Consider the following 21,935-nt stretch of genomic DNA (forward strand, 5'->3'; position numbering starts at 1 on the left):
GCCTCGGCAACTACCTGCTTTCTGTTTATAGCGCGGCCTGCTGTGCTGCCAAGGAGCCCTGCGCCTGTGGTTGGTAGCTGGACACGGATGACAAACCCGCGCAGATCACAAGTGTGCGTTTGTGAGTCCATTAAAATGATGATGTGAACTTTTCTACCTCGCGCTGTTTAATGTAGTAAACATGCTCGATGTTGAAAATTTACTGTGAGTCACACTTGCAAAGACTCTAAAAGTGGAGGAGTCTCAGTTCAGATTATAGCTGTTTCTGTGCAGAGGTCAAGAACTCGATAATACTGCAGTGCAGGCCAAAACAAACTCTATATGATCTACTACTGGTTTCCTTTTAAGTTCCCTTTTCGCTCAGCGTTGACTTCCTTTTATTCCACTCCAACTTACATTAATCCCCGTTGTAGAAATGTTCCCCCCCTTCCTCTCGTTTCTCTTTAAAAGCATCTCTGTAATGAAAATAAGTTATTTTTAGTGTCTTCTTTGTGGCCGTTAGAGGGGCCAAGGATTCAGATTGGAATCAGCGCAGGCATATCCCTGGAGACCCCGCTTTCCTCCTCCTCATCATTCAAACCTCATCCAAAGCCGAGATTTTGAGCGGAGCTGTTAATTCCATGAGATCATCTCACGGTACTGTCAATAATAGGCCATGGCCAGGCGTAAATGGCGTTAGGGACGCCCTGTTCTCTTTCGTGTCAGACGCGAGGTGTTTAATCCCAGTCGGTGCCCGGTGGTCCCCGGCGCGGCCGTTCCTGCCTCCGGCTTTAAGGGGCGCGAAGCCCGGCGATGCTCACCTGCCTCCCTCCTAGGGCCGATTCCCACGATTTAGCCAAAGCTTGGACAATTCCGGTTTGTTCGAGATGGAAACCTCGACGGGCCGCGGCTCAGCATAGAAAAAGGGTTTCTCCCCTTTACGACTGCCAGCAGCAGAGATCGCACAGACCGCCTCTGCAGCCCGTGTGAGGGGGGTGCGGGTGCCCCTCCGCGGGCACCCCTGTCCCGCGGTATTCCCCACCCGCGAGTCGGCAGCGTATCCCGCGGGAATCCGCTCTCGGGGCCTCAAGTCAAACTTCTCTTTCTGTTCCAGTCGCGCAGCTGAAACGCGCCCCCGCCGGGCCGGGCTGGCGTGGGGTCCGCGCCCGGGCACCTGCTCCCTCCGCACTCATCCCCGGCTCCTGCCCCACCGCACAGGGAGGACAAGGGGTGCGAAGGCTGCGGGTCTCTCCTGTGGCCGTCCCGTTCCGGAGGCACCGGTTGTGGTAGAGCGGGGTTTAGCCCAAGTAGCGGAGTTCCGCTCGCCCTGTATCTCCCAGTGCTTCCCACGACGCCCAGCTTTCCCGGGAGCCGCCCCGGGCTCCCTTCGGAGGCTGAAGGCAGTTCGGGCTCCGCCGTTCAGCTGCGGCTGCACAGCCAGGAGCGAAGCGCGGCCGTACCGCGGGGGGGTCGGGAGGGATTTTGGCCGGGGGGGGCTGCGGTGTCCCCTGACCGCGGGCACTGCGCTGGTTTGTTTTGGACACTGTCACCCAAAGGCGGCATGGAATACAGTGGCTGCGAGCTGTGACAAGATGAATAAGTGTATTGCTTTATGAAAAAGCAAAGGAGGGGAAAAAAGTGGATATTGTGGGGGAGGCTCTTATAAATGAACTGTCAAGCGAAAGAAAGTTAAAGGGAAATCTCCTGCTGTAAATGCATCGGGCGGGCACTTCTAATAAAAATCAGGGTCCTGGAGGAATTAATTACAGCAGCATTACAGGAAGAATTCGTGGAATTGCAAAACGTAGTTGGCACAGACCAGCACGGACTGCTATTGCAAATGGGGAAACTGCAGGAGAGTTTAACAATTCCTGAGCTGATATGCAGGACATTGTAGTAGCATAATAGCACTTCAGACATACTAATGAATAATAGTGTCCAGTGATACTGACAAATGATATTACGCATACTTCGAGATTGAAGTCACTTAATTTGTTTTTATATGCAAAAGCTTCCCACTGGAATCGGGCTTTTTTAGGTCTCTTCTACCTGCCACGAAGTAAAAAAAAAAAAAAAAAAGAAGAAGAAAAAAATACCCTCTTCTAATAACAATGAGATAAATTCACCGCCTAAGTCCAGCGATTTTAGGTGCGATTAATCAACGGGGAGACTTGCGTTTATTGTGCGCGGCTGTTCCCCGGCATCAATCACATCTCCCGGCTGAAGGGCTGGGGGCTCCCGCCTCGTCCCCCCGCCGCTCGCCGGGGAGCTGCACTGCGGGGAGACCCCGGAGCGGGGGAGCCCCGCAGGCGGCCCGGGGGGAGCCTGTCCCGGGAGGCGGCACCTCCTCGGCCCGGTGGAGATTTGCCGGGCCGGGCGAGCACTCCCGGGGCTCCGCGTCCGCCTCCCACCGTCCCGCACCGCGGCCGCGCTGCCCGGGTTTGCCGCTCCGGTGGCGGGGAAGCCGCGGGCCGCAGCCTCCGCCGGGCTGCCTTCGGTGTGTACCGGCGGGGAAAGAGCCTGTTCCAGCGGCGAGCTTCGTTTATCGCCCAGCCACTCCATTTTTCTCCCGCTTGTCAAGCCCCTCTATGTAGTAACATCCATCATGAGTCACGATAGCTGTTTCACTCCATTACCCACGTGGTCCCTCACACTCCTGGTTAAAATAGTTAACAGATTTGACTTTTTAAAACAAATAATCCGCTGCGTTAGTCCACCCGGCTGCCTATATTCGTTTTACTCATTTCAATATCGGATATTATGTGTGTCAATATCGGATATAATTTTTCTGTAAGGAAGAAGTTTTATGTCTCCATTTCCAGCTGTTTAAAAATCGTCAGGCTTGCAGATTCAAAGGGACTTTTCGATCCACAGCCTTTATTTTCTTCTATTTCCTTTTATTTTTTTTAAATTCATAATACGTAGATTATATAAATTTACTTTCTGCTCTTAGATAGTTATAGTTAAAATCAATAACAAAGAAATTGTTGATATCTTGATGTATTGTTTTTTGTTTGATATCTGTAACTTTAGTTCTAATTCTACACGTTTTCTCAACAGTGACAATTTATACCAAATGACCTCGCAGCTTGAATGCATGACATGGAATCAAATGAACTTGGGATCCACACTGAAGGGGTAAGGAGTTTTGTTCTCTTCTAACCTGCCCTAGTGTAGCTGTGTTACTGAGCTAACTTCATCTTGTATTTTACGTCTTGAATCCCATGACTTGCACGAAAAGAATACTGTCCGGTCCTGAGAATGGCTCATCATCTGGCTGCAGTTTGCCGGGATTTTGATAATCCCTGCAATAGCTTGGGCTGAGGGCTGGGGTGCCGCGCCCACGGAGCCCAGCCCTGGACGTTTCAGGGCCGAAGCGCCGGAGCCGCCCTGTCCCGCCGGGGCCGGGCTGGGGTCCCCGGGCAGGGCAGAGCAGGGCAGGGATGGGCTGTGCCCGTTCCCGGTCCCTGGGCCCGTCCCAGAGGAGCAGCCGCGGCCCCTTCGCGCTCTCCTCCTTGAGCTGTCGCCCCCTTCCTACCATCCCTCTTCCCTTTCCCTGCCTTCGCCAGGCCCTGCGTCCTGTGTCCCGGCCCGGCCGCCTCCCGGCTTCCTTCCTCCCGGCCATTGTCGCCCTCCCACCTGCCGGGAAGAGGCTCCGGCCCGCCTCCCCCGCGGGGCTTCCTGCGCCTGGGCGGGCAGGAAGGCTCCGAGGCGCCGCGGGGCCCCGCCGGGGTGGCGGCCCACGGAGGGGGGTCAGGCTCCGGTGCCTGTGCCCGGTGCCTCCGTCAGCCCTGCCAGGGCTGGGGATCCTCCGGCGGGTGGGGCAGGACCGAGACCCGCGAGGCTGATGCACAGCCGTGTCCTCACCTCGTTTCATCTGCGATCGCGACCATGAGTGACAGAGCCGCCTTTCGATCTTGGCCAAGAGAAAGCCACGGAGTAGATAATTCGCTGCTCTGAGTAGATAATTGGCTGTGAAAACTCCCCCCACTGAAAGCAGGTATTGCCAGGTTTGAGATGGTCTCAGTGTCTGTGCTTGTGTTGCCCCAAGTGAACAACAGGAGAGGCCGAGGAAAGCCTTGCGTAGCTCTGTGCTTTCATGCATAGATCTGTGCTTTCATGCAGTTGTCCATAAATGTCAAAATTCTTGTTCAAGGTGGGCTTTGTGTACGGTGCTGTCGTGTGATGAAGGAATAAAATGTTATGGATCTGCTTCTAGCTCATACACAAATGGTGGTTTGAAGGTTAGAGGGAGAAGATAGTAACATAGTAAACTATCTGTATTGAAGTGAAGGAGAGGATTGAGCCTGAAGAGGTCTGTCATGGAGCTCTCTTATGGTTAGAGAAGATCCAAAAATCCTACAGTTGTGTACAGTTCACTGTCTTTGCTGCTGATCCCCTCTTTTAAAGGTTATTTCCTACTTTTTTTTCCCACATAAGTGTTTTTGATTTCCTCTTTAAACTGTACCCTTTAAAGATCAGTCATTTCAGTATTAGACACTGTTTTGTCTCTTCTGAAGAAAATATCCTGCAAAATGGAGAAACACATCAACCTTGACTGAGGTCCAAGTTATTAAAGCAAGGAAGAGGTTATTCTTTGGGGAACTCAGTGAAAAAAAAAAGTCACAATAGAAATATTAAAGGAGTACTGAACAAAATAAATGGTTTCTTACTTGTCCAGGAGTCAGACTGTTAGCAGTGTAAAGTATGTGACCTAGGATGCATGAAAAGGGGGGGAAAAATCAAGATGAATGATCTATGGTAAAACAAAGCTGAAAGTTTTGGTATAGGCCAAGATTGTAGAATCTGTGGAAAATCAGTGCTAGACATAGCCTCATCACTGGTAATATGAGCCAAAATAGTTATCTGTCTTTTCTGGCTGAGAGTTACAATACACAGTACCTCCAATCTCAGTTGCCATGAACATAAGGTATTCTTCCCCAGATTTACATCTTCAAAATATATGAACTGTTCATAAGTGATTTCCAGGCGTTTAGTATTTCAGATGCTTTTCTCAACCTTGTAGTTGTAATTTAAGAATTTTGGAATCAATCTTTCTGTTGAAATATGGAGCTTCTAGATTCTGTCCAACGATGACAGTCCCTATTTAGCTCCTCGCCTTCAGTTCTCCCCAGCAGTTCTTCCTGGCTTCAATAAGGCACATTATAAGAAGGAAGAAGACGTTGCCAGTGAGTTCTGCAAACAGTTAGAGAACTCTACAATTATATAAAACTTACAGGTCATACACTTTATACTTGACAGCAGCCCAGGTCAGTAGCTTGCTTTCTGGGTTCACGTTCAGCACAGGTTTAACACACTGAAATGGAGCTGTTGCCATGCATTTCAGGCAGTGTTAGTTAGCAGTTTCTATGCTGAATTTACCTGGCAGTTTGTCTGAGAGCATTCTAGTTTTAGCTCTTTATGTTCTTGCCAATATTTGAGTGATGAGCTCCAGAATCTCCTCACCCCAGATTAAAAGTTCGAATTTGAGGAAGGAGTACTACCAGGTGTCCAAAACTGTGTCCTTTTCAGTCATTGTGAAAACTATTCCTGTTGAGTTGCAAGCTTAAGAGCAGTCCTCTTTGTGTGTGATCAAAAGCCGGGTGTCTAAACTATTGAATGTTTTTATCTGCTCAGAGCCTGCTGCAGCTTATGTCTTTAAGGTCATAGAAGTCTGCTTTTCCCAAGTGTTTTTTCCTCCACGGATATTTTCATATTGGATATTGGAACTGACAGCAAGAAGTTCTTTTGTCTCAGTGGAGTTTAGTCTTTGAGTGCTTTCGGTAGCTGTAAGCATTAGGAATCTGTGGAAGGCGTGGCCTGAGACAAGCAGAGGTCAGCAGTAAAAGGCATGGAATAGAGTCCCTGACCAGCCATTGCTAAGTGATGAAGAGAGACATCTAAGGTGTTGTCTTCTGGCAGAATACAGCAACGTGACAGACTGGCAGGGGAAGGGGAGAGAGGTGTAAATGGGGAAGCACATAGAAAAGGCTGCAGCCAGGAGTTTTAGATGTTTCTACTTGCTGGCAAACCAAAAGGATGTCTGATGGCCCAAGACGAGCTTCTCTCTTCGAGGAGCTGTCCCTGGAGAAGAAAACAACCCACTACTTCTACCATAGAGTCCAACTGACTTGAATCTGTGTTTTAGATTTTCGTTTAGGTTCTGAATGCCAACTCGATTGAGCTCTGATTGAGCTCAGGTTGTTCTTATAACTCAGGTGAGGGAAGAACAGTGCCTTGTGAACTGGTGTGTTGATTGTGTTGCTTGTTTGTCCTGGGACCTCTCTGTCACCTTCTGAACTTTGGGTAGACAAGAGGGAAGGTGGGCTTGTTGTCTGCGAGCTGGCAGCTTCAGGAATCCAAAAGGAAAGCTTCATTGCTAAGGCAATAAACACCCCTGGGAGACTGGATTTTATCTCCTCAGACTGTTTGCTGATGATTTGTTCCTAATTTTGTGGTATTTTGTTTGGAGCTACTGAGATTAGATTTATACTGTTGCAGAAAAGCCAGTGGGTCCTTTGCTGACCTGAGAACTCAGGTCCCAGACATCTCAAAATGCATGTCCCACATTAGTGGACACCTTTTCAACTTGTGTCTGTTCTTAATATTTTCATGGGTTTTTTTTGTTTATCCAATATTAAACACACTGCTTCATTGTGTAGTAGTTGTAAGAGTAGATAGACCTCATGACTATAAACCTCCTCTTGATATTTTGGTGATTTGTGCATAAAAGTGACATGAAAATAACTGATAACAAGCAGAAAATGATATGGCATGGTTGACAAGAAGTGTAGCTACGTTCCCAACAGCAATACTTGACAAAATTGTCTCTTCAGCTGCTCGAGCAAAAAGTTTTGATCCATATTTCCCACAGTCATCTGGAATTGAGTGCATAACCAGACAAAATGTTGGGTTTCCCCTTTCAGTTTTGCTTGGGTGTTAAATACTCACCATGTATAATGGAAATTGATATTTATTGCTGTTTTCTCACACTCACTGGAAGACATATTAGGTGTGCTCTCTGCAGAATACTTTTAAGCTGCATCTAGAACAAGACAGTGAAAACTTGTTTTGTTTAGGAGTGAATTGCAAAAGCTTTTATGTTTAGCTTTGGTGGTATTATTAGTAAAATTTTGAGGTGCAAAACTTCCTGCTTAGGTTCAGTTCTGCAGTCAAGATGAACTGGAAATGGACAATAACCTACTGTAATACTGAATTGATCCTTTCCCACTTGTAGCTGAGGCTCTCATTTTGAAAGTAAGTGTTGGGTAAAATCCTGATTCCACTCAGGTCAAACCAAAGAGAGACTATTGAAGTCAGAAATACTAAGATCCCCTGAAAATCCAGATCCTTCCTTTCATCAGCCAGCTAGTTCTCTCACTGAAGATGGCAGAAGAGCTCTTATCTGTGAAATTGTGTTTTTTAATATTCCTTTGCCTTGGAAAGTACAGATAAAAATGCAGCTTTATACTCCACCCTCTGTAATAGTGTTAGACAAAAACCAGGCAGAAACAGAATCTTCTATATAAGTAATCAGAATCTTTTTGCTGTCTTCATACTTATTTTTCCCAGGGTGCTAGGATGGTAAATATTTTAGCAGAGGGAATTAGCTCTACTTCTCTTCCTTTATGTTCTGTTATCAACGGCACTAGCCCACACCCTCACTTTGCCTCATTTTTGGCTCTGTTTCTAAACCCTAAAATTCCTGTTCCTGCACTGAAACACAATTAAATTGAGGTTTAATGTGGTGCCTGTTTTATGTAATCTTGCTTTCTGGCTTTTTTTTATTCTTCCAAGTCTGAATCTCATGAATCAATGTGTATTCACATTTCATCTGAAATTTTCTAACTCTCCTCGGTGTGCCCTAAAGCTTCCCTTTTTTGGTTTATGAAATAATAATAAAAAGCTTAACTCTTCAGATTAAGTTGTAACTGCTTTATACATTAGACAGGCAATTTCAGTCTAACAAAGTAAAAATGGTGTGAGAGAGAAATTGCAGCTTGATTATTTTTTAAAATATTCAGATTAGAATGTCATCTTTTATGAGGTTTTTTTTATAACCACTCAAATTGATACAACTCTCTAAAGCTGCTCTGTTTTTCATCACACATTCTCATCTGTAAAGCCTTCATTTTTATTAATCTTTGTACAATCTGTACAACTTGGAGATTAATCATTTTAAAAGAGCTACTCTCCGAGTGTTAAGGATTTGCTGGGCTAATGGTAAATGCAAACCCTTTAAATACTCTACAAAACAGAGCCTTTCCTTAGCATTCCGTGTTGTGTAAGTATCAGCCTTTGTTTCCCAGTTATCTAGAATTACATTTTATGGCTGTGTTTCCAGGTCTGTTTCTGGCTGTCTAGATCCAGAGAATAAAATACACCGAGTCCTTTTTTCACCAACTAACCCGAACTCTAAATATTTATAGTCCAGTTCTGCCCTTGTGCAGTTCCCATTGAAGTTAAAGGGAGTTGTATATTTACAAGCAAAGGCAGAACTGGATGGTGAGGCCAAATCCTCCAGTCCTTGCTCAAACAAAAATTTGTGTTGGATCCTGGCAGGCCAGTTTGGCTGCATCTGGCCTTGCTTAGTTTTGAGTCCACTTAGGACCTGTGGAGGGATCAGTGTAGTGTCTCTCCTGACTGTAACTCTGGGCCTTACTGGGGATTTTTCTATTTTTCTTTCTTTTTTTTTTTTTTTTTTTAACATTTTTTTGGTTAATTCAATTGTTTGCTCCCTGATCCTGCCCCTGGCTTTAGCTGACTTCTCCTGGGGGCTGCTCAGCCCTTGGAGCAGGGCAAGGCACAGCGTAGGAGCTCTGGCTGTGCTCTCAGAGTGCACTTGCAGCAGGGCAGCGAGTGGCTCCGCTGGCAGTTCTCCAGGATGCTGTGGTGTTGTCTGAGCAGCCTGTCCTGCTGAGAGAGAGCATGTGCTTTGGTGGAGATCTAGTCTGTCATCTAATCCTGGGAGTCTATCAGGATAATTTTTCATTATTATATGTATAGATTTGGTGCCCTAAGTGTTTAAGGCGTTGTCTCTTTGCCTAGTTAAACACAGAGTGTCCAACCAGAAAAGGTGAAAGTTAAGAAATGTCCTACCCTCTGGAGATTTCCATTTAGTTAATGTATTGCAGATATAAATTCATCAGTTACTTGTATTGCTCATGTTTGTGGCACTGCATCTGCTCATTGTCTCTTGCGTGCAATCAAGCGGGTGTTTGAGTTTAATAATGTATTTAGATTTATATCGGTTCTTCTATCACTGCTTTTATTATAGTATATAAGTTGCAGCCATATGAAACAAGCCAACTGTGCCAACTGTGGTGCACATTTTGGGGCATACATCATGGATGCATGGAGTAAAGAGGCAGGGAGAAGAAGAATTATCTTTCACAATGAGTTTACTACTGATGCAGAGTGAAGGCTGAAGTTCAAGGGAGCAGCGTTGTAGGGACGGTTTGTGAGAACTCCTCCTTCAGTGTTCCAGTTTCCCACTGGCTGGAAAGAATATCCACCTGCTAATTCCTATCTCCCCAAAGGTCAAATTATTCCTTAGTGCTTCATAATGAATAACCAGTATTTTAACCAAGAAATCTCTTGTGATCCATTTTGCTGTCATCATCCATATGGCCACGCTGAGTACCAGCCAAAGCCGATGGAAATGTGCCCAATATTAAATGAGAATTAGGGCTCCTGATTATTAAAGTGTCTCTCCTAGGGAGCTGGTTAAGGACTTAGTATATTATGAGTCTAGAGGCTCAGAAAGCAGGTTTTAATCTTCACAGCTTTGCAGTTGTATGTACAGTTTTAATGAAGTATAACTAGAAATAACGTGAGGAAATATGTAAGAGGCTGAATGTTGAGGAAGGCTTCCCAAATGTGCAATAAAAATTGAGATAGAGATCATCTGGAGGATACCTCTCCTTCATAGAGCCATTCCTTAGGGCACAGTCGGGGGCTTTGTTCTGTTTCTTATTCCTGGGAGGAATTATTTCAGAACTGACTAGGTCTTTACAAGAGAGGTTATCACTGAAAGATGAAAAACATGAGAATTTGGAGGGAAAGCAGGGCTGTGTTTTATGGTGTGAGCTTTTACTGCATATTCCTGCTTCTCCTGGGAATTCCTCTTATCTGACTTTGTGTCTGTTGTTTATTTAGTGTTTAAAGTTGTTAGGACAGGTGGGAATGGGAGGTTACATGGTTACTCAGGGTGACCAACGCTGAAGTTCATATTTACCCTTGGTTACTGCTGTGTTACAGATCAGCAATAGCTTCTGCTGCAGAACTTCCTCCTTATCGATGGTAGTTCTCATTTCATTTCTGTTTTAAAATGCACTGTGTAATTTGTGATCAACAGGTGTATCACCACACGTTGGGTGTTTTCAACATCCTTCCTCCTCCCCTTTTTCTTTTTAACATGTACAGACTTGCTGCCTTTAAATGGAGAGGAAAAATTGATGTTGGGGGGGGGGGAACCTGAACTGATCAAATGGTAACAGCAAATGATAACAGCAAATGGTAATTTGTGACTTATATTAGGGTGCAAAAGGCCACATCTGGGCCCCAGGGAGAGAGGAGACCCTATTTATTTGGACATGGTGCATATCTACAGAAGACTTTAATCCATTTAAATCAGATAATGACATCTTCTTTATCTATTATTACAGACATTACTACAGATCAGAGATACTTTCTTGCCACCCCTCTATAACTTATTTCATTATGGCCACCTGTTTACTGCTTAAAATTGAAATAAACAGAGCATACCCTCCCAAAAGGTGTAGGCTTTGATTTGAATAGTCAGGTGGAGCCAGGATTTGAAGCTGGTGGTGTAAAGCAGCAAAGGAATAGACCCCAGGGAGCCCACTTGCCAAGTGGCAGCCAGCGAGTCGCCGTGGGGCCGAGCGAGGAGGAGCGCAACCCACCCGCTGCAGCCAGAGCTGCTCACAAACACTGCTCCCCTCCTCCTTGCCGAGGTTCACAGACCCTTTAGACGTGTCCCATGTTCCAGTCCCACTGCCTGTTCTGCAAATCACTTAAGAGGTTTAAAAATTCCTTGTAATTCTACTCTCTGCACATGAACTTTGAGCGAAGAGAAAGGAAGGACCGGTGAAATGAGAGTCTGGGCCTCAGGGACCCCTCCAAATTGCTATTGCAAGCATTTGGCAAAGACTGGGATAACATCCTACATATCCATCTTTGTCCCTAGATGTGTGCCCTTGGGCTTTGTTCTGCACTTTCTAATTTCTAGTGTTGTGTAAAACATGTACACTTACCACTGCCAATATATATATCTACATGTGATAATGTACACATTAATGTAACATACTCATTCAAACATAAAACCTAGATGTATTTACAGAATTTTGACATTAATAAGGCTGCAAACAGGAAACACAGCAATGTTGCAGCATTCTGGACAGGAGCACACAGGATTTTGAAGAAAAAAATTAGATGAAACATATGACTGTGACACACACAAAACATAGCAAAAGTTGCAAATTTTGAAAATTAATGTGTTGCATGAGAAATCTTGAAAATTTGTACCTAGTAGGGATAGACTGATTTTTTTTTTTTATTTTATTTTTATAAAGGGTTAATTTGTAGTGCATCCTGCAAGCTGTTATGTGGGATAAATAGTTTAGACACTGATTTGTAATCTCTGTTTATGAGTACATGACTGCTATTCTTATAAATGTCATCACTTTCTTGGTAGTATCTGGTAATATCTGAGTCATGAGGTGCTGACAAAAATCCACTGCACTTAACGTGAAACTTGAGGCATTTTGCTCATTCCAAAAGATATTAGCAATAGCCAGCCCCACATTTAACTGATAAATAATGTGTACATGTGCACATGACACTGTTGTGCTGCTATGTGAATTTTTCCCTCTTACCTAAAATCTTTGTGGAAATACATCAGAGTTTAAATCATGACAATTTCTTTTCTTTTTTCTTTTTTTTTTTTTTTTCTGGACTATCTTGATGGATACTAATAGATGTATGTATGGAGTCAGTGCATTGTGCCAGTGGGAGCAGATCCATCTGAAGGCAGAGTGGGTTTCCTTTGGTGAATTTAATTTGAACTTGGATATTATGGCTATAAAAGTGAACTCTGCATATGTTATCACTGACGTAAGAAATGAAACCTCTCACCTGGAGCTGGGTACTGAAAAATATTTAATTTTTCCATATTCCCCTCTTTATTTGCAGCCATACAGCAGGATATGAAAATGAGAACCACAGTGCTCCCATGTTATACAGCTGTGGGGCCCAATACAGAATACACACCCATGGAGTTTTCAGAGGCATACAAGTGAGTACAGTAGGGCATTCTCCTTTGGAAAGTAAAACTGCTGCCTGTTTATAGTGTTAATTTACTGTTTCACTGGTATTTATAAATCCATCCTTGATTTGTGGTTTCCCTGTGTTACCAAGAAATGCTTTATGTAAATGTCCTGGCTTCACGGAAGCCATTGAACTATAACTTAAGATTTCTTTCTGACACAGTCATTTAAAATTCCTCATTTCTTCTTCTAAAGTTACGTCTGCACGGCAATATTCCTTCCATCCTTCTCAGGATGGTCCCAAACATACTATCCCCTTTCCAGCTTCTGGCTCCAGTCACTCTGACCCTGTGGAGCTTCTGTGGTTGCAGTGGACTGTGTCTGATAACTGTATATGTGTGAAACTGTTAGATGACATTTTGCTTTTATATATTTCTGAAACTTCACTAATTTAAGCGTATTTCCTTAAAACAAAATAGAATATGTGATCGTGTCCTAATGACTAAGTAATTAGTGAGTATTTGGAAGGAACTTACCATTCACAGGAGTTAATTTCCTCCTTTCTGAGACAGTCATATCATTAATAAATACCACTGTAAAAGATATACCTTCTTAAAACTGATGGCAAAGTCATTGCAGAATATCTGTCTCTTCTTGCTCTGTGTTGTCAACGTACATCGGTGTTTTTAGATAGCATCTTTTCTCCTTTTCCTTTTCTGTATAGTTTAGCAAGTCATTATTCCATGTCAAGCTCTCAGAAACAGGTTCCTGAGCCAGCTTTTGTTGAGTGAATAAAAGTAAGTGGCTGACATTGTTTAAGGAAGTTAATTGTCCCAGAAGGAGGAGATCATCTTTGATGGAACATTGTGACAGTGGCCAAAATGCATTAAGGCTGAACTATTCATCAGCTTCACCTAGACAGTTGTTTTTGTTTTGTTTATAATCAGGTTGTATTAATCCAAGACATTGCTTTCCTTGTCCTTTAACTTCATATGAGTATTTAAAATAAAGAGGATTGTAATACTCTGGCTCATGCTTTTATCTGGTATGAGCTTAAAACTATTTCCTATGCCAGTAAGAGTTCTGCCGGGATTGTGTGGCTATACAGGAGGTCACAGTGTGAGCCCTTACACATAAATATTGGTGAGAGAATTCACTGAGTTCACTGTATTTCACCTTCGAATAACTGTGATACTCTGCAGAGAACAGATTAAGGTATGATAAGGTTGCAGATCGTTAATGTAGAGTCAAATAAAACTGCCTGTTTACAGTGTGATCTGTGTAAGTATCTCTTTGTCCTGGCGAAGCGCCTCTGATTGTTTGTCTTTGAATATGCTAAGGAGGAGCTGGAAAACACACAGGTTGCATTAGCGGGTCTCTGTCATTGCAGGATGTCCGGCGGGTGCCAGGAGTCGCTCCAACCATTGTCCGATCGGCGAGTGAGACGAATGAGAAGCGTCCCTTCATGTGTGCCTACCCGGGCTGTAACAAGAGATACTTCAAGTTGTCCCACTTGCAGATGCACAGCAGAAAGCACACTGGTGGGTATAAATCACGGTGCAGCACTGCACAGCAAGGTGGGCAGGGGGGTTTTAAAATAGCAAAGGGGGCAAGAAGTGAACTGCCAGGTCAGGGACTGTGAGAATCTGTCAGAGGAGTGCCTACGTCCTCTGTCATCTGGGCAATCCCTCTTTTGGATGCAGAAGAGCCTCTGAATCTAGTGAAGAAAAACACAGAGCACCACTGACAGCAAGTGGATCACCTCCCTCCCTCCCTCCCTTACTGTTACAGGGCATCATTTAGGGCTATGAGTTGTTTTCCCCTTTAATTTTTTTCCTTCTTTTCCTCCTCATTTGGGAGCATTGAATCTTGCCCCCAATCTTTATCTAGTGTTGACTATTAAGAAGCTTCTTCTGCAAGAGGAATCTAGACATTTAACATCCTCTTGTTCTCCTGGGTAAGCCTTTTCTGGTTGGGAGGTGGAGGCAGGGATTGGCAAATAGCTTCCTGGCTATGGGATCTTTCCATGAAAAATTGAGCCTGAAGCCATTCCTTTGTAGGCTAAGGTCTGGATTCTCTCTGAGTTCAGGCAATAAAAATTACAGCTCAAAATGTGGAAATCAAATGCTCTTCTGCACCTTGCCAGAGAGCAGAGTTATTTCCCCTTTTGGAAGATTTATACTGTTGGACATGTAAAATTATGATATGTCTTTAGATATGATCCTTACGAATTTTTTTGGATTGCCTCTCATATTTTTATTTATACAGTTCTTTCTGTGCTAATCTAGAAATCTGTGGATAAAATCTGTGAATTTAGACGTTCAGTTAGCCATTGATACACCAGAAAGTCGAAGGGATGAAAGAGAGAACAGAAGGGCAGTCCATGCTGCAGTGACCTAAGAGATTGTCAAACATTTCATAAAAGATAGTTGCAAACTTTTGCTTTTGGAGATCATGTGGTTAGTTAATTGCATAAAATACTTACAGGTGAGAAATGAACACAAAGCACTTCTAATTTCTGAGTGGGCAAGTGTCAAAATATTCCGATAGCCATCTTCAGCATTGCTCAGATTAAACATTCAAGATAATTTAGATTGTAAGTGGGATTTCATCTTTAGAGACAGAGGTCTGCAGAAATGCTATTCTATTTTCTGTAAATAAATTGGAAACAAGAAAATTTAGAGATCTTTTGCATTTAGTGTTTCTGCTGTATGCCTAACCAGCTCTGAATTTTAATCCTAATCACTGTTTCTTTCATTCCTCAATTGATTTACTCTGTATTTTAACAGTCATTAGTTGTTCTGGTCCTGTATTTTATTCCATTTAGTTGCTTGGCTTTCACAATGTTATTTCTGGATGAATCACAAGGACTTCAGCTTATGTATTTTTATTTTTTTTTCCTTAGCTGTAGAAGGTTTTCAGAATTATACCACATACAATCTAGGCTTGTAGAGTCACAAAAGCCCCAAAAGACATTGGGGATATGCCTATGGCTGTCTAACACCCCTAGAGAGGCTTCTCCCATTGTCTTTGAGGTCATACATGCCCCACACTTGGTTTATGCTGTAGTGGAACAGATTAGAGGAAAGACAGTTTTTTCCCCTCAGATATCTATTCTGTACAGGTGGGGCCCAGACCTTTCTGTCCAAGCATTTTGATATGTTGACAGCAAAACTTATTTATTTCTCAAATCTTTTCAAGTTACTTTCCATAAGAGGCCGACTTGTTTTGCAAAGCTTGTATTTGCTGATACAAACATTGCTATGCAAGATTTTAGGGTTGATTGCAGCTAAACAGAGGAAGCAAGGGATGATGCACTGCTGGTGTGAAAATTGCTTGAGTTACTTGCCTGGCTGATGCATTCAGATTTAGGATTATAAGGGAGTTCTCCCCTTTATCAGCTGGCAGGATTTTGTCCTCAGCCTGTTGTATGGGCACTAGACATTTCCTATTATTATGATCTGGAAATTTTACTTGCCAAATTCCCAGCTGCTGTAGAGGCTTAGAATATGATGCCCTGCATTTCCTGTCTCTTGCTGTGTTCTTAGTCCTAGTTTTTGGGAGTGCTTGGTGAACTATGCTGTAAGGGAGCATCTGGAGTGGGTAGTCTGTGAACATTTCTGAGTTAACATATTTTCTTGGCTGCTTGGTGTGTGGATGGTGTGGACTCAGTGGCCATAATGGTCATTTCCAGTCCCATGCTCTTCAGGGCAGTTGAACTGACTGTTGTGATGCAAATCCATTTCCAGTCTCCTTTGTAATTTCATGTCTTTGTCTAACCCTGGTTTGAAAAGCAAAATTTGTAAACCAGTTTTGTCCGAGGGCAGATCAATCATCACTATGGAGAATGTGTCTTGTTGATAACAGTTATGGTAGATACAGTTCACACTTCTCTGCACCTTCTTTCTTTTCTCCCTCTGCTGTTTCTGTATGGCAGGGGCTACCTTAAGAGGCCAGTATGACTCCAGTGAGGCTGTTGGTTTATGTTGGTAATTATATGGGTGTCTCTTGGGCTCTCTGATCATCTTTCTGTTTGTAACCCAATGAACTCCAAACCCCAGTTCTAGAGTTCTCTACTAGGTAAAGAAATTGGGCTTGGTGGAATTAGCCTGTTAGGCAGAAAGCAGGTGGCAACCATAACACCTAATACTCTTAATAAACAAAGGGATGTAAGGGATGTGTCTCTTCCTCTTCTGTTCCATTGTTTTGATGGAGAAGAATCCTGGAGAGCCAATCTAAAATCAGGAGAGCTGTCAAGAGTCAGCTGAAGTGGAGGATAATTGGGTTGTGTTTGGTATACCTCTCCTCAGCCAACATAAAATTTTACTGCTCCTCCTGTAAGGTGGTCCTGGATTCACTCATGGGTTTGGAGCTCTTCCACCTTAAAGTATCTCAGTGTAGTGGTAGGTCAGGTTTTAAAATTATGAACACGTGATTTGAAAACAAGCTGTTACATATATCTAATATTAAACCAACAGATATTATCTTTGCAGAATAATGTTTGCTCTAGGTTACCTTTTTTTTTTTTTCTGTAATAGATACATACAAAGACTGGCTCATCAGATCTTCCATTCTTCACCAGTTGCATCACTGCAAAACCAAACAAGGCCCTGAAACACAAAGTTGAATTCTATAATCAGTTTTTCCCAAAGTTTCAAACAGCCTCATTTGAAAATATGTTAACATTTTGTACCCTCCAAGACTGCTTATTCATTCTCAACAATGCCTTTATTGAAACATGTACAGCCAAAAAAGCTTTTTTCTTATCTCGCTCTATTTTGCTGCAGCAGTTAGGCCCCTGAAAGGAAATGCAAAAAATACATCTAACTTTTCAACAGTACAGCAAATAATGTGAGTTGTCATTCTGTGGCAGACTTCAGACACTTTCTTTCAGAAACAAATTGATGTCTAGACCTCCATAAATTTCACTTGTGGTGGAAACATCAGCATTCTTGCCAGAGACCCTTTGGTTTTAGTGCCACTCACTGGAAAAACTAGATTTCTTCTAACACAGAGCTAAGCATGTTTGCAGAGGAAATATGCTCTGCCAGGATTATTCTTTTGCCTAAATATGCTCAACTGCAGGTATGAGCTTCTACAGTGAAGTATGAGAATCTGTAGATCAGGAAGGTTGTCCTTTATGTGGTAGGGGACTCAGGTCTTGGTGGTGAATTTCTGAAGCTCTGGGAGATGTAAGTAGTGAGGTCTAATAATCATCTAACAATGATTTCTTTGCTTGGAAAAAGGCAAATATCCTTTTACTAGGTGCTAAGTGCTTTACAGTCATTACTGCAGTTCATCATTACAGCACCTGGGAAAGACAGAGCTGTGTCCTCTGTACACAGAGATGACAGATTGATAAATTGGTGTGCTTGTGCCTGAGCTGGGACTCTTAGAGTCGGGAGACTCTTAGGAGTCTAGAGTAGTAACTCCTAGGGGAGCACCCTTTCATTGATGTTGCTTTGAAACACTGACCTTCATACCTGAGCCATGGAATACCATCCACGGAAGATGAAAGCTTACTTGGGTTAAAGAAGCAAGTGGACAAATTATTGGAAAGAAACTTCATTAACAAGTGTTAAACAGAAAGCCATCTTTGGCTTAGAAAGTTGTGAACTCATGAACTGCTGGAATCTAGGAGAGTGTCCAGGGAAAGTACTGCTGCATCCTTGCTGTCTTCTGCCCTCCTGCAGGCATCTTCAGTGAGCCAAGGTGGGAGACTGCTGGGCTGGATGGGCCTTTGGCCTCACCCAGCATGGGCTGCTTTTAGGCTGTCATTTCTACAGAGTAAAATAAGAATACTTTTGAGTTTAAAATGCAAGATAGTTTCAGCACAGTAATGACATGTCACAGCTGAACTATGGTGTGAAGATGACAGAAAATGTTATCTGTAGAGGCTCCCTACTAAATAAATAAACATTCATTTTATCTAAGTTTGCTAAAGCAAATTATATTGAATAAAAAAATGTTGTATTACCGAGGCAAAGTTGTGATCATGAGGCTGTGCTTGTTTGATTAGGTGGGTATACTTATTTAAGAAAATGGGCTTAAACTGGTGAAGGAAGAATGGACCAACCATCAGATTCTCATTCACACTTGCAGTCAGTCTCTGGTTTCAAAGTCAGCCTCCACTCCTCATGTTTTCTTGTTAGTGATGGGCTTTTGCTCTTGCAGAACTCCCTAATAAAAAGCAATGTCTATGAATATTTTGTGCAACTGCTACAACAGTAGGATTTTCTGTTTTCCCATGCATTTGCCCCTTGAAAATGTGCACCCTTCCCCTAGTTCAGGTTGTCTATTTTTGAGCAAGTAAGTTTATTTTATTAGAAGCATTTATTACAATATGTGCAAAGGTTGATTCACACTTATTCTGCAACGGTTGAGCTTTATTTTTTTGGAAGTATTTTGCTAAATGTTAAAGATCTGCTGTTCCCTCTATCCTCTCTCATCTTTGCTATTTCATTATGCACCAAGTTTGGCCTTTCTTTTGTCTGCCCTCTTTCAGTAATGTAAGTAATCACAGAAGCCTTCAAGTCCCAGAGGGAAGGGCTGGTGAAGCTTCATCTGCATCTCCTGTTTTATTTTGAAATTGTATGTGGTCACATGAGAATGTGACAGCATTATGGGATATTTTCACAAGTAAAGAGACTTGAGTCTTTTACTGAAGAGGCTTTAATAGGCCTGGGGAAACTAAACAGTGCTCTAACCTCTCTCGGTATAGGAATTTAATGAGGTACTAACAGGCTTTCTCTAGTCTGGGACATTTCTGTTGTCCTGTTCTGATGAAACTTAAGGGAGCTATAGGCATGTGACAGTCAGCTTTGGCAGGCATTTTGCTTGGCACTAGCTGACATGGGAGATGTAGAAGGAAAGGGAAATTAGGATTTCTGTCCAAATGTTGTGCCTCTTTTTGTTTATTTGCTTTTTGTTTTCCACGCACTGTCATCACATCCCTATGTAAACATTTTGGATTGATTCCTTTAATATATGCATCGGTTAAATTTGTCTTTAATTTAATCAAGACTCTTTTTCAAAGTATTTAAAGAAATACTTTCATGTGCGTGCCATCAGACCCACTATGCTGTTTTATTCAAATACTTCCTTAACCATCTTTTGCGTTTATATTGCAATTAGCAGACAATCATCCTGTCACTGCATTCTGCTCTGCTGACATTCCCCCTCTTAAATCTGCCAAAGGGCTGAATTCCTTGGAAGTAAGTGGTTTCTGAAAAGCAGGCCCCCCCCAGGGAGTCCTTGCGGTCAAAGTGTATGGAACTATTTCAAACACCTGTGGCAACTTTAATCTCTCATGCTAATAAATTAAGCACAGCAGACATGGAAATTGTCCACACCTAGGTCTGAGAATCAGTAAAACTCTTTTGGGTGACTGTCACAGGAAGTTAGCTTGTTTTGATTTCAGCTATAGCGGTATGAATTTGGAATGCTCTCCTTAATATGCTGCTTATTCCATGTCACCTGGATTGGAAAGCCTCTGCTTTAAACAAAACTTGGAATACCAGTGAAACCAGAATACATTTCCTCATCGTAGTAGAATCAGAAATGTAGACATTTGCAATGAACATTTATCAAACCAATGTGTTTTTAAAATTATACAGAGAGAGATGAAACCCACTGATTTAATAATAAACCACTTCAGCTGATGTTTTTCTGTAGGTGCTTCCTACTGAACCTTTGGTTTACATCTCAGCTTCCCACAGTAGACAAAGCAGGTCCCAGCTGCACTTGTGTGTACCTTCCAGATAAAGCCTGGGATCCTCCCAGCTTTGCAGTGGGAGATGTTTCATTACTGCTTGTGCTGAGGCCTCTGTGCTATGGCACTGTAACCAGGCTTTATGTAGGAATAAATGTAATTGTATCTGAGGCTTGGGCAGGACTTCAGTGTTGTGCAAAGGGACCTTAGTCTTAGATGTGAATCAGATCTGAAGGATCATACAGCTCCTCCTATAACAGCAGTTGTGCTGGTTTGTGCTGGCCAAATTTCGCCAACTTTGTGCTTTGCTACGTGCTGGCAGTATTTCCCTTTTTCCCCAAACTCCTTGGTTGCTGCATTTCTTTTTGCATGTTTATGTGGTTGGTGAAGTCCCTTGCATTGAAAACCATGTTCGTTTGCGACGAGCTTGTAGGGATTTCGTTTTCTAAATAATTCAGAATCTCGCTTTTCGTCCCAGAGAAAACCCACCCTGGGAATCTCTGCTGACCTGGATGGGAGGAGGGGAAGAGTTTATATTTACATGAGGCTTTGGAATAATTCATAGCCTTGACTGTGGGATCCGTGCAGCTACATAAGAATTTCTATTTAATAGTACTTTATGGAAGAAACCTTATTTGTGTTTTGGGGAAGAATATGCATTTTTCTGTGGTTGAATTTTGCTCAGTTTCTTTTAATTAATTTAGTGCAGTTAATTTAGTGCCATCTACATGGATGTAATTTGTTTAGTTTTTGCTTTAAATCCAATTTAGAGCAAACTACAAGTTGATCCTTTGTACAAAAGATGTATTACTGAGACAGGTGGAAAGGGTTTCATGTGGTTTTTACAGAAATACAAACCAAGAGATTCCTGTTCTTTTCCAGCAGAAAAAAAATTAAAAAAACATGCAATCTGAAATTTTTTTGTAGCTTTAACCTAATAAACTATTTTCTTAGAATGAGCAGATTTGGTATCAGTGTCAATGCAGTAGAATTGTGCCAGCCTTTCCAACAGAGTTTTATGGTTTAAAGCAAATGAAGCCTGGTCTACCACTAGACTGCTATAGAGAGAGAAGACTTTCAGAGCAACAGGGTTCATCTTCTGATTCTAGTTGACATATTCACTTACTGAGTCACATTTTCTGATAAACTGTTTTTCCTTTACAGGTGAAAAACCTTATCAGTGTGATTTTAAGGACTGTGAACGAAGATTTTCTCGTTCAGACCAACTCAAACGACACCAAAGACGACACACAGGTTTGTTTACAAGACTTCTCTACTAATTGGAGCTCCTCTTTATGTGTGAATTGTGACCTCAAAGTATACTTCTGAATATATATCTAATTTTCTAATGTTGTCTGCTCATACACAACACCCACAGTGCCAAATTCCTGAAGTTAGTTTTAGGAGAGGGCTGTGGCTGGTTTGTTTAATTAACCTTTCAGCACTACTGTGGTTGTACAGGTGACTTTTACTCCCTAACACCATCTCTTGAAACAGCTTTCTTAATGACACTACTCCATACTGTATGCACGATATAGGGAATGTATTATTTTTAAAAACTAAACAGTTCTGCAAGAAAAAGTTGCCAATGTGTAACCTGAAAAGCATTACTGTTGGTGTGTCAACAATCACGTGGCAATGCTGATAGGTGCATGTGCATAACCTGAAAGGCTTGTGGTATTGCTGTGTGCTTAGATGTGGAAAGCAGAAGTGGAGAAAGAAAAGTCACACCGGCTATAATGCTTAAGGTCCCAATTCAGCAAACCACTCAGGCTTAGCCTGAAGCCTCTGTTGAATTCTGCCAACTAAAGAAGGACTCTAGGAGCAGCAAGGAGAGAACCATCAAAGACCTGTCTGGTTGAGTTGCAAAAATAGCCTGGAAAGTGCATGGCAGTTCACATCCAGCAGAAGGGCAGCAGCAGCCATCAATGGGTCCAGATCCTAGCTAGACTCTTTCT

The 21,935-nt window shown here is 42.7% G+C and overlaps 1 protein-coding gene across 3 annotated transcripts in view; it reads left to right on the forward strand.

The window, feature by feature from the left end:
- Positions 1-21,935, forward strand: part of WT1 (WT1 transcription factor) — a 36,306-nt gene that overhangs the window by 8,402 nt on the left and 5,969 nt on the right. For all 3 annotated transcript variants that reach the window (XM_027735785.2, XM_027735786.2, XM_039390488.1), the window contains exons 4-7: positions 3,040-3,117; positions 12,193-12,295; positions 13,657-13,807; positions 21,142-21,231. In XM_027735785.2, the coding sequence (XP_027591586.1) occupies positions 3,040-3,117; positions 12,193-12,295; positions 13,657-13,807; positions 21,142-21,231 (422 nt within the window). The remainder of the gene's footprint in view (positions 1-3,039; positions 3,118-12,192; positions 12,296-13,656; positions 13,808-21,141; positions 21,232-21,935) is intronic.

The sequence above is a fragment of the Pipra filicauda genome, unplaced genomic scaffold (genome assembly GCF_003945595.2).
Source record: "Pipra filicauda isolate LSUMZ 115617 unplaced genomic scaffold, ASM394559v2 scaffold82_size2718185_pilon, whole genome shotgun sequence".
In the NCBI taxonomy this organism is placed as follows: domain Eukaryota; kingdom Metazoa; phylum Chordata; class Aves; order Passeriformes; family Pipridae; genus Pipra; species Pipra filicauda.